This window comes from Bombina bombina, chromosome 2, assembly GCF_027579735.1.
Source record: "Bombina bombina isolate aBomBom1 chromosome 2, aBomBom1.pri, whole genome shotgun sequence".
NCBI classification, from domain to species: Eukaryota; Metazoa; Chordata; class Amphibia; order Anura; family Bombinatoridae; genus Bombina; species Bombina bombina.
The window spans coordinates 922715051-922728697 of record NC_069500.1 but is presented as its reverse complement, the minus strand read 5'-3'; the positions used below and the strand labels follow the sequence as shown (position 1 = coordinate 922728697).

Here is a 13647-nt window from a genome sequence, read left to right as displayed (position 1 = left end):
CTTTTAGAAACATATTGGCTAGATTACGAGTTGTGCGTTACGGTAAAAAAGCAGCGTTAAGAGGTCCTAACGCTGCTTTTTTTTACGCCCGCTGGTATTACGAGTCTTGAAGGTTTAGGGTCACCGCACACTTCTTTGTCCTTACCGCAAAACGACTTACGTAAACTTTGTAAAGTCTTTTTTCTATGGGACTTCCATAGCGCCGGTATTACGAGTCGTCTTTCCTGGGAGGCCAAAAAGGGAGCGCTACACCCTCTCCTGTCAAGAGCCCTAACGCATTTAAAAGTCAGTAGTTAAGAGTTTTATGGTACAACGCCGTAGCATAAAACTCATAACTAAAGTGCTAAAAAGTACACTAACACCCATAAACTACCTATTAACCTCTAAACCGAGGCTCTCCCGCATTGCAAATACTAAAATAAAAATTTTAACCCCTAATCTGCCGCTCCGGACACCGCCACCACCTACATTATATTTATGAACCCCTAATCTGCTGACCCCCAACATAGTTACATTGTAGCTATCTTAGGATTTATTTTTATTTTACAGGCAAGTTTGTATTTATTTTAACTAGGTAGAATAGTTATTAAATAGTTATTAACTATTTAATAACTACCTAGCTAAAATAAATACAAATTTACCTGTAAAATAAAACCTAACCTAAGTTACACTAACACCTAACACTAAACTATAATTAAATAAATTAACTAAATTAAATACAATTACCAAAATTAAATTAAATTAGCTAAAGTACAAAAAAAAACAAAACACTAAATTACAGAAAATAATAAACAAATTACAGAAATTTAAACTAATTACACCTAATCTAATAGCCCTATTAAAATAAAAAAGCCCCCCCCCCAAATAAAAAAAAAACCTAGCCTAAACTAAACTACCATAGCCCTTAAAAGGGCCTTTTGCGGGGCATTGCCCCAAAGTAATCAGCTCTTTTACCTGTAAAAAAAAAAAATACAAACATTGTAGCTAGCTTAGGGTTTTTTTTTACAGGTATTTAGTTTTAAATAGGAATTATTTAGTTAATGATAGGAATATTTATTTAGATTTATTTAAATTATATTTAAGTTAGTGGGTGTTAGGTTTAGGGTTAGACTTAGGTTTAGGGGTTAATAACTTTAATGTTAGGGACGGCAGATTAGGGGTTAATAATATTTAACTAATGTTTGCGAGGCGGGAGTGCGGCGGTTTAGGGGTTAATATGTTTATTATAGTGGCGGCGACGTTGGGGGCGGCAGATTAGGGGTTAATAAATATAATGTAGGTGGTGGCGATGTTGGGGGCAGCAGATTAGGGGTTCATAAGTATTATGTAGGAGGCGGCGGTGTCCGGAGCGGCAGATTAGGGGTTAATAAATATAATGCAGGTGTCGGCAATGTCGGGGGCAGCAGATTAGGGGTTAATAAGTGTAAGATTAGGGGTGTTTAGACTCGGGGTTCATGTTAGGGTGTTAGGTGTAAACATAACTTTTATTTCCCCATAGGAATCAATGGGGCTGCGTAACTGAGTTTTAAGATGCTTTTTTGCAGGTGTTAGACTTTTTTTCAGCCGGCTCTCCCCGTTGATTCCTATGGGGAAATCATGGATGAGCATGTTACACCAGCTCACCGCTGACTTAAGCAGCGCTGGTATTGGAGTGCGGTAATGAGCAAAATTTTGCTCAACGCTCACTTCTTGTCTTTTAACGACGGGTTTCTGAAAACTCGTAATACCAGCGCTGCATGTAAGTGAGCGGTGAGGGAAAACTGCTCATTAGCACCGCATAGCCTCTAACGCAAAATTCGTAATCTATGTGCAAATTTGTACAAAACAATTCTCATGAAAAGTAATTTTCTAACCACCCACTAAACTGAGAACTCATTTGCTTTCACCAAGCTCCTCACTACAATCCTATTTCTAAATATCTCTCTGTGTTTTGAGACATAAATCAACTGGTGATACGAGCACGGTCTTTTCATATAGAGGCCTGCACTTGCACTTAAAGGGACAGTTAACATAACATTTAACTTTCATTAATCAGATAGAGCATGCAATTTTAAAACAACATTTTATTACTACTATCTAATATGCTTTGTGCTCTTGGTATCCTTTGTTGAAAAGTATGCCTAGGTAGGCTCAGGAGCAGCACTGAACCGCTGGGAGCTAGCTGTTGATTAGGGGCTGTACATATATGCCACTTGTCATTGGCTCAACTGATGTATTTATCTAGCTCCCAGTTTTGCATTGCTGCTTTTTCAACAAAGGATGCCACGAAAATGAAGAACATTTGATAAAATAAGTAAATTGGAAAGCTTTTTTTAAAGTGTATGCTCTGTATAAGTCATGAAATGAAAAAATTGTGTTTAATGTCCCTTTAAGGAGATACAGGGTGTGAGGTTTCTACCGACTATAATAATCATTCATGTACACATATATGTAAACATGCAAACACATATAGGCGTGTTTAAACCACACACGCACACACAAACACACACACATATATATATATATATATACTGTATATATACTGTGTGTGTATATATATATATATATATATATATATATATATATATTGTGCTGCCCTAGGCACTCAATTCTGCTGCCTCCTCACCCCTCGAGGTTTTAGGCCTTTTTTGGCCATAATATTTTTTTGCGAGGATGGTGTAATGTGACTTTTTTCTTCATGGCATTTCCAAAGTAAATGTTCATGTTCAAGTGTGCGTGTGTATATAGTGTGTGTGTGTATATGGTGTGTCTGTGTAGTGCAGTGTGTATATGTGTGTATATGGTGAGTGTGTGTGTAGTGCAGTGTATATATGTGTGTGTGTATATGGTGAGTGTGTGTTTATGGTGTGTGTGTATATGGTGAGTGTGTGTTTATGGTGTGTGTGTATATGGTGAGTGTGTGTTTATGGTGTGTGTGTGTAAATGGTGAGTGTGTGTGTAGTGCAGTGTGCGTGTGTAGTGCAGTGTGCGTGTGTAGTGCAGTGTGTGTGTGTAGTGAGTCTCAAAAATTGCTGCCTCCCCAAATCTGCCGCCCTATGCAAATGCTTTGTTTGCCTAGGGCCAAATTACACTCCTGTTAATAGCACTAGATAGACTTATTAAGCAAACATGTACACATATTAGACATAATCTGTATTATAATATATGTTGATGCATCTTTTCTGGAAATATAAAAGCAATTATAGCTACAACTGAATAACGCAAACATCTGACTTCACTAACTAAGAATTGCATAACTTTGCTTCCGTTCGTAGCTTTTAGTTGTCTTTTTCTCTCTTGTTTTTCTCATTGTTATTTTGCTTTCCCTTTGCTCTTTCTTCTGCTGCTCTTGCGTCCTCTTCTGCTTTCTGCTTCTGGCTTCAGCGCGCAGCCCTCTAGAGACTTCTGTTCCCTGTCTTGCAACCCGCATGTCGGATGACGATCTCCGAATGCGGAGAAGTCCCAGCATGGGATGGCTGAGTAAGTTGGGGATAATCTTGAAGGGATGGGTTTTATGGAAATGTGTGCACAGCTAAGTGTCAAACAGATAAGTATGTACAAAAAAAAGAAACCTATGATATTTCTGTCACAGCAAATCCTCAAAACCATTCTTAAATAATTCTCAAAAATATTCATTATGCTTCATACAAATCTATGCTCAGCAAATTGTCACTATGGTGTGTGTATATATATATATGTGTGTGTGTATATATATACTGGAGATATATATTATATATTATATATATATATATATATATATATATATATATATACAGGTAGCCCTCAGTTTACGTTGGGGTTAGGTTCCAGAAGGAATGGTTGTAAATCGAAACTGTTGTAAATTGAAACCCAGTTTATAATGTAAGTCAATGGGAAGTGAGGGAGTTAGGTTTCAGGCCCCTCTGAAAATTGTCATAAGTAACACCTAATACATTATTTTTAAAGCTTTGAAATGAAGACTTTAAATGCTAAACAGCATTATAAATCTAATAAAATAATCACACAAAACAGAATATATAATTAAACTAAGTTAAATGAACAAAAACATTGGCTAAACAGCATTATAAACCTAATAAAATAATCACACAACACAGACTTCACTTGCATTTTTCTGCGAACAGTTCTTTCTATGCATTCCAATCTGGACTGATTTATAGACAGGAAGATCTTGCTCCTTTGAAATCTGCTCGATAGCTCAGGTCTGGAAAAACTGATTAATTTCAGCTTGCTTGGCTTTTCTGCAACACAAGCGGACAGCTCCACCTACTGGCTATTTTAATCAATGCACTGCTTCTCAATGCTTTTCAATAGCAGTCACATGACAGGAAAAAAAGGTTGTTATTCTGTTATTCTGAAACGGTGCAAATTGAACCGTTGTAAACCGATTGCCACCTGTATATATCTCAAACTTACTTTGCAGAACTTTACCCATCCCTAGTAAATGGTTGCAACAATTTTTGTTCAGGAGGGAAAAAATCATACTTATTAATAAACATCACCAAAAAGCTAAAGTTAGTACCACTGATTTAAAATTGCATTGCCTTTTTAAAATAGATTCAATGGAACAATCTTAAAGTGACATCAAACACAATATATTTCCTGTACCTCACTCTAGTTATAGGTCATGTCATATTGAAACTTAAGTTTCACTGCTGGCAACTGTAGGAGAGTTGCTGCGCATGTGTAAACATTTCAGCACTGGAATGTAGTAAAAGCTAGATTTCAACATGGTGGCACCCATGACTAGTCTCTATTTAAATGTATTTATGTTGTTATTCAAACTTCCTACAGTGGCTCCAACTTAAATGGACATGAAACTCAACATTTTTCTTTTTTTCTTATTTTTCTTGATTCAAATAGAGTTTGTAATTTTAAACAAATTTCCAATGTACTTATTTTAACCAATATGCTTCATTTTGAGGGAGCAGCTATGCACTACTGGGAGCTATCTGAAGACATCTGGTGAACCAATGAAAAAGGCATTTTTGTGCATCCACCAATCATCAGCTAGCTCCCAGTAATGCATTGCTGCTCCTGAGCCTACCTAGATATTCTTTTCAACAAAGGATACCAAGAGAATGAAGCAATTTAGATAATAGAAGCAAATTGTAAATTTGTTTAAAATCACATGTTCTGTCTCAATCATGAAAGAAAAAATGTAGGTTTCATGTCCCTTTTAAGACTGTTCTTCCACAGTTGATGAGAACCATGTAGCTAATATGTAGATAATTTCATAATTTCTACTGGAGTATCTGTGTTTCACCCTTCAGATAAACTTATCGTATAGTTAGAACAGCATTAAAATAATATTGTTAACGCTGTTCAAATATAAGTTAAAGTTGAACAAAATCACAAATGTCCTGTTCATTTACATAAGAAAAACTATTTTTATATGAAACCACTTTTATTTCATATACATAAAAAAATTTTTTTAAATGCCCCTTTAAATGTACATCTGAACCTAATGTAATTCCCTTTTAACATCTGTAATGCTTATTTTAGCTTCTGTTAAATGCAAAGCTATTTACATTATTTATTTATTTTTTTACCTTGAAACAAAGCAAACATTTTAACAGCAGGTACAGTTTTAAAGTGGAGGTAATTTCATGCTACATCACACACGTAATGATACCAGCTTGATTGAACCTTCTGTTCTGCTGTTAATTGTTTTTGAAGTAAGAACCCACCACTTTACTGTAATACAGTACATTTTAATTCATAACATAATACACCTTGGAACAGCCTGATTATGTATTTTTGGGAGCTGTGGGCTGTGTAATACAGTTAAAATGCAAACAGCATTGTGTTAAGTGCTGGATATGCCGCTAGTTTTCCAGTCAGGTGGCCTCGGAAGGAATTTATGCGAACGTGTTAAGAGTTGTCATTTAAAGAACACTCATCGGAAGTCGAGAGATGTAAACCTACGAAGAATTGATGGCGTTATTACGTGTCATTTGTGTTTATTATCACTGTTTTTCTTTGCCTCAGTAGGATAAGGACGCAATTGTAGTAATTAGTGTTTAAGGGAATAAATGTGTATATTTCAGCATTTTCTGATGAGGTGGGTGGGCGAACATTTCTTAGCCTATTTGAGTTATTACAAAACTTAGTCATAGCAATTTGACAAACGCTTGTTCCTTTGCAAAACTAATCTTTGCAAAAATAATTGTATATTTATATTCCATTACATTTTTTTTATCATGCCTAATAATGGAATACTAAGGATTAGGAGATCAATTTATAGAAATTAATGTAAAGCAAATAATGCAATAGGAAAAATTTCACTGCACAAGATAGTTATATGTATTTTTTAAGAAATAATGACAATTATGTTTTTATAAAGTGCAATAATTATCTGTGCTATTTCATAAATGTACTTTAAGCAAGTTAAAAGCTTTATCTGATTGTATATTTTTTTAGCTTAAAAGAAAAGTGGTGCACAACACTTTCATGTATGAGAGTGTTCAAAATTTGAGAGCTTCTTTATCTTTAAAAATGTTGGGCATAGAAAATAAAGGGTTATTCTAGCCGAAATTAAAATTAATATCGGTGAATTTTAATTTTAAGCAAATTTTGTTTTTTGTTTTTTGTATTAAACTTATATTGGCAACAATTCTTCTAGTAAGAACTATCAATATTTCAGTAAGAGCTTTTACTGTGCATGGACACATTGAGCATATCTAGATATGCTCAGCGCATATTAAATTGCGTGTCTGGGCGGAGAGATGATGGTAGCTTGTATCACCAGTTAAACACATAAGATGTTGCAATTTTCTGCCCAAGAACTGCAATGCCTATGTCTCCCAGAAATGTATTTACCTACGCATTATGTAGGATTAGAAATGCAAACATTAAATTAAGTAATTTTTGCATTACAATGTTATAGAAATCTGCATTTACCAACAACATAATGATACGTCAAACATTTTTCCTTAAGGAAACGCTTCCTCAGCACCTCACGCAATAACGATCTGCGTGTCACATGACCTCTAAAACCACCTGAGATGCACAACATCTGTGCTAAACTAAATCTGGCAAACATATTTTGAGTTGTTAATAACTTACCTAAGTATACTTGGTGGGTTAATATTTGGAAAATAACTTGCTGCTTTTTGCTGAGCATTATCTAACAATGTTTTTCAAGTGCAGCCAAAAATGGATAATCTATTTGCAGTCACTCATTTAAAGAGACAGCAAAGTCAAAATGAAACTTTCATTGTTTACGTAGAGCATCCAATTTTAAACAACTTTCCAATTTACTTATATTATCAAATTTGCTTTGTTCTCCTGGTTTCCTTTGTTGAAGCAGAAACCTAGGTAGGCTCATATATTGTTGCAAACACTAAAAGACACATGCACGCTCCTGAGATCCTATGAGCTTACCTAGATATCTCTTCAACAAAGGATACCAGAAGAACAAAACAATTTTGATAATAAAAGTTAGTTGTAGGTTCTGTCTATAGCATAAAAGTCTCATTTTGACTTTACTGTCCCTTTATTAACTGAATAATTATTGTGCACATTTTTTATTACTGTGTTCCTTTGTTTCTCATTAGCATTATAACTATATAGTAGCTGTATTATCTACTAAATTGGTTGGGTTATGAGCAAACAACATGTACGTACATCCAGTCATTTTTGTGTTGCTGACTCATTAACAAAAGAAACATCAACGCTAAGAAGAGATTATTCTATTGCAGTAAATTTCCAAATTAATGTTGTGCATAAACAAATTCTGTTGTAATAAGGTGACATTTAATTACAGTGTATAGCAACTTAATTTATTATGAATACGTCAGAGTACTAACACTGCACATAAATAGCATAAAGATTAGCTTTTACAAAGTGGAAAGAAAACATAAAAATGCGCTATGTACAACCATGTTATGACTTTCAGAAATATGGTGAAAAGCATGTTTGGAAAAACAGCTATAAAATAAATATATTGTTCAGAAAACGTCAGTCTTGGTTAAAAGTTGTCATGTAGAAGGGAGTTACCCCCTCTAGCTTACTGGGGGTGGGTTTCAACAAAAAAATATGGCAATATGGTATGTTTGATCAATTTTGGATTGTTGAGGCCTTTTTTTTTTAATAAACATTTAGATGTTTGTAAGATTATTAGTCCAGGGTGGTTTCCCTAAAGATTTGAGGTATCACTTAATTTATATATTTACTAGTTAAAATTGTTAAATTAATATACATAATAAATGTCAAATTGTTCTAGAAGAAAATAAATATGGTTGTAGTTGGTAATATATTTTAGCATATTGTATAAAAAAAATTTTTTTTTTAAATTGGACAATTATAATATATTTGTGCTCGTTTCTACCTATGCTATTATTTATGATTTGCAGACTTTTTGCTTAGGCGCATGTGAGATAGTAATAGAAATGTATAATTTGTATGATGTTTACTGTTGTTGGTTACATAGCTAATATTTCTATCCTTAGGCCTCTTCATGGCAGCCATTTTTTAATCACTTGCTAATCAAAGTTCCTTTATGCAAGATAAGCAGGTGGTTGTGGGTAATGGTACCAAAGACTGCTGCAGTTCAGGTTTATAAGAGTTCAGACATTATTTCTTTGCCTAATACTTATGGTTTTCTTACAGGCAGCCCAACAATGGCCCATAGAGACCTGACTTCTTCTAGCCTGAATGATATCTCAGACAAGCCTGACAAAGATCAAGTAAGTGCTCAGATTAATCCTTTTCACATTCTAAGTTTATGAGATATGCAGTCATACGATTTCTGTTCACACTTCTCTTTCTTAGACAATTCCATTTAGTTTGGAATGTGCTGCTGTAAATAGTGAAAGTTATTTAGCAGTATTAAAACATCACAGGCAGCTGCAGATTCCTGATCAATATTCCAGCCGAGTGTAATTATTGTGCTTTTGTAGTCGGAGAGTATTAGAAAGTAAAGTTTTTTTTACATTTCTCTTGAATTTTATTATATTTTTATTACAGATCAAAATGATTTGTGGTGCAGATGCAAGGTTAAAATCTAAGTTATATCCTATCACATTTTTCCATTTATTTGTCATATAGTTAGATGGAATGCTATCAAGTATATCATATTTCAGTTAAAGACCTTATCAAATGATTATTCTATGAAAACCCCATAGATGTTAATTATTAATACTTTTTTTTTTTCTAATGGAAAATAATCTACCTCATAACATATTCACTATTTATTTTACACTATATATTCTGATTCTATCTATCTTTCTATCTATCTATCTATCTATCTATCTATCTATCTATCTATCTATCTATCTATATTAAAAAACACAATCTTATATGTTTGTCTGTCTGTCTGCCAGTTTTCTTGTTATTCTATGGAGGTGATTCAAATGTAATAGAGTATGCTTTATAGGAGTGCATTGTCATTGGAGATAATTAATAAGTGCATAATAAAAGACAATGCAATAACACTTATTCTTAATTTCACAAAAGCAGATTTTTTTTTCTGCCAAATGTATTTATTCTCACATTTTTGCCAGCCCCTGTACCATGTGACAGACATCAGCCAATCACAGACTAGTATACTTATACCCTATGAGCTTGTGCACATTCTCAGTAGGAGCTGTTGCCTCAAAAAAGGTGCATATAAAAAGATTGTACAAAATTTGATAACGGAAGTAAATCTGAAAAATTCTTAAAATTGTTTGCTCTTTCTGAATCATGAAAGTTTAATTTTGACTTGAGTGTCCCTTTAATATATAGCATGTTCATGTATGTATAGTTTGAGCCTGTATAAAAATCAATAATATTCATATTTGTATGCAAGGGGTATATCCAAATTGTCCCTTTCATTCAATCAGCTTCTTTCTTCTGATAATGTGGTGGCATTTGAAGATTAGCAGGACAGACATGAATCAAGGAAAATTGTAAGAGTGACATAAAAAAGGGAAAACAAATGGGAAGAATTAGGGAAAGAGTGTAGATAGAAGGTGATAAGTTTGAAAGATAAAAAAAAAGAAAAAAGAATGCCGGAGGCAGACAAGGGGAAGCATCCAGTGATCTTGGTTAGGAAAAGAACGGCAACTGTTAATAGAGGAGAAGGAAGAATTAAGTGATGTTAGGAATGGTGAATTAAAGGGGCACTCAAGTCAAAATGAAACTTTCATGATTCAGATAGAGCATGCAGTTTTAAACAACTTTCCAATTTACTTCCATTAACAAAATGTGCGATCTTTTTATATTTTAACTTTTTAAGTCACCAGCTCCTACATGTGCAAGAATTCACAGAATATATATATATGCATTTGTGATTGGCTGATGGCTGTCACATGGTTCAAGGGGGAGTGGAAATAGACATAACTGAAATTTGTCAGAACAAAATCTACTACTCATTTGAAGTTCAGACCAAGGGCTCTATTACATATTCGGCGGCGTCTGCTAAAAAGCCGCCGGCGCCGGTTTTTACACGATTTTGGTATCACATATACAGCGCCGCATATAAATGCGGCACGTATATTTCACCCTTTGGCCGCAATTTTTACTCCCATAAGCTAACATAGAACCGCGTTGCAAATCGGTATCACATATTCAGCGCAAGGACTTACATGACGAAAATGGAAATATTTTACTCCAATTTTACCTCACCACACATAGGCAGGTGCAGCAAGCCTTATGCTGAGTATGTGAGCACTGTAACTCCCGTAACTGCCTGAAAATTTTAGCTAACACCTAACGCATGCGCAATATCTACCTCCTGGAAATAACTAATACCTAACGTATGCGCAATATCTACCTGTCAACCACAATTCCCCACCGCAATAACTAAGAAAGTATATTAACCCCTAATCTGCCATTAACCCACATCGGAACTAATAATAAAAGTATTAACCCCTAAACCGACAACCCCCCACAACGCAATAAGCGTAATTAAACTATTAACCCCTAATCCGCCATTCACATACATCGCAATCTACCTAATAAATGTATTAACCCCTAAATCCGCCAACCCCAACATCGCAAACTACCTAATAAAACTATTAACCCCTAATCCGCCAAACCCACACAACGCAATAATGCTAATAAATATATTAACCCCCTAAACTGCCAAAACCCACAACGCAAATAACTAATCACTAAGCTCCCTAACCTAACACCCCCTAAATTTACCCCATTACATACATAAAAATACTGTAAAATCGTGTAAAAAGCCGGTGCCGGGTTTTTACACGATTTTGGTATCACATATACAGCGCCGCATATAAATGCGGCACGTATATTTGACCCTTAGTCCGCAATTTTTACTCCCATAAGCTAACATTGAACCGCGTTGCAAATCGGTATCACATATTCAGCGCAAGGACTTACGCGGCGAAAATGGAGATATTTTACTCAAATTTTACCTCGTCACACATAGGCAGGTGCAGCAAGCCTTACGCTGAGTATGTGAGCACCGTAACTCCCATAACTACCTGAAAATTATAGCTAACACCTAACACATGCTCAATATCTACCTCCTGAAAATAACTAATACCTAACACATGCGCAATATCTACCTGTCAACCGCAATTCTCCACCGCAATAACTAAGAAAGTATATTAACCCCTAATCTGCCATTAACCCACATCGGAACTAATAATAAAAGTATTAACCCCTAAACCGACAACCCCCCACAACAAAATAAGCCTAATTAAACTATTAACCCCTAATCCGCCATTCACATACATCACAATCTACCTAATAAATGTATTAACCACTAAATCCGCCAACCCCAACATCGCAAACTACCTAATAAAACTATTAACCCCTAATCCGCCAAACCCACACAACGCAATAATGCTAATAAATATATTAACCCCCTAAACTGCCAAAACCCACAACGAAAATAACTAATCACTAAGCCCTAACACCCCCTAAACACTAAAAAATCTTAAACTACCCATTGCCCCTAAAGGGGCATTTGTATGGGCATTGCCCTTAAAAGGGCATTCAGCTCTTTTAAGATTGCCCAAAATCCCTAATCTAAAAAAAAAAAGAAAAAAAAAAAAGACCTAACTCTAACCCCCAGATAGGTACTGACGGTTCCTGAAGTGCGGCGGTGACTATCCTGAAGACCGGCGGTGAAGCCAGACTGAAGACCGGCGGTGAAGCCAGATAGGTACTGACTTGAGGAACCGTCAGTACCTATCTGACTTCACCGCCGGTCTTCATTTCTGTGGTCCAGGATGAAGGTAGCAGAGGTCACCACTTGGAAGAAGACTTCACCGCCGGACTTCAGGAACCGGTCGCCCCTTGGAAGAAGACTTCACCGCTGAACTTCAGGAACCGTGAGTACCTATCTGGAGGTCTGAGTAAGGATTTTTTTTTTATTTTTGTTTATTTTTTAGATTAGGGATTTTGGACAATCTTAAAAGAGCTGAATGCCCTTTTAAGGGCAGTAAAAGAGCTGAGTGCCCTTTTAAGGGCAATGCCCATACAAATGCCCATTTAGGGGCAATGGGTAGTTTAGGATTTTTTAGTGTTGTTTTTTTTTTATTTTGGGGGGTTTGGTGGGTGGGGGTTTTATTGTTAGAGGGGGGACTTTGTATTTTTTTAAGGAAAAGAGCTGTTTAACTTAGGGCAATGCCCTACAAAAGGCCCTTTTAAGGGCTACTGGTAGTTTAGGATTAGATTGGGGGGCTTTTTAATTTTCATAGGGATTAGGTATAATTTTTTTTAATTTTGATAATTTTGTTTATTATTTTCTGTAATGTTAGACTTTTTTATTTTCTTTAATTTTAGCTTACCTTGACGCTGATCCACAATCCAATTCTGTGTTAAAAATCAATAGGACTTTAATTCATCATTTTTTTTAAAATATTTATTCTAAAGCAAGTAATCTCACTTTTAAATCCCTTTTTGCCACTCTCCAAAATCAACCGTTCTTTTTTTTTTTTTTTTTAAAGTCTGGGTCACGTTTTTTTAACAGCCAGTTGAAAATCTGGCCGTTAGGCATCCGTGACCCTACGTCATCCACCTACTTGCTGATATGCGCATGCGCGACAGTCTAAATATTACTCATAGTACACACGTGTTTCCGTTTCGCGCATGCGTACTAGTTTTGCATTATTATTCTCCTCTTAGGGCAGTAAGTCGGTCCCGATCTCACCATGGACGGAATGAGGGTGAGCGGCACCTGTCATAGAAAGATTACTCCCATGGCTTTTAGACTGCAGCATCTCGCTATGAAGGAGTTAAAATCTCAGATTTGCGCATGCGCAATATCAAGGGACTTCGTGCACAAGCTTTAGAGATACGTATAGAGCGGGTGGGACCGCTCTATACGTCACATTACTGAAATTGAGGAAGTAGAGGGTGGGAGGAGTTCGCCCAGTAATGGTAGGAACAAAGATATTGATTAAAAGTCTAATTTTGAAAAAAATAAAGGAAAAAAAGTTAGTGATCCTAGTGCTATTAGTATATTGTAACGATGGATGAATTCTGTAGCTATTAACTTTACTTTCACTTTAATTTAAACTTAGTTTTTTTATTTTTAAAATAATCTTAAGTTTTTTTATTTTAATTGTAATTTACTATTTTAATGTATGCAATGGGGTTAATTTAGGGGGTGTTAGGTTAGGGGGCTTAGTGATTAGTTATTTGCGTCATGGCTTTTGGTGTTTTAGGGGGTTAATATATTAGCATTATTGCATTGTGTGGGTTTGGCGG

General features: G+C 35.3%; 1 protein-coding gene across 4 annotated transcripts in view; it reads left to right on the top strand.

Moving 5' to 3' along the window:
• The window catches only part of SLC4A4 (solute carrier family 4 member 4), a 522314-nt gene that overhangs the window by 342502 nt on the left and 166165 nt on the right, over positions 1 to 13647 (top strand). For 2 of the 4 annotated variants that reach the window (XM_053703333.1, XM_053703334.1), the window contains exons 8-9: positions 3364 to 3459; positions 8590 to 8666. In XM_053703333.1, the coding sequence (XP_053559308.1) occupies positions 3364 to 3459; positions 8590 to 8666 (173 nt within the window). The remainder of the gene's footprint in view (positions 1 to 3363; positions 3460 to 8589; positions 8667 to 13647) is intronic. The other 2 variants (XM_053703335.1, XM_053703336.1) reach the window with 1 other exon arrangement.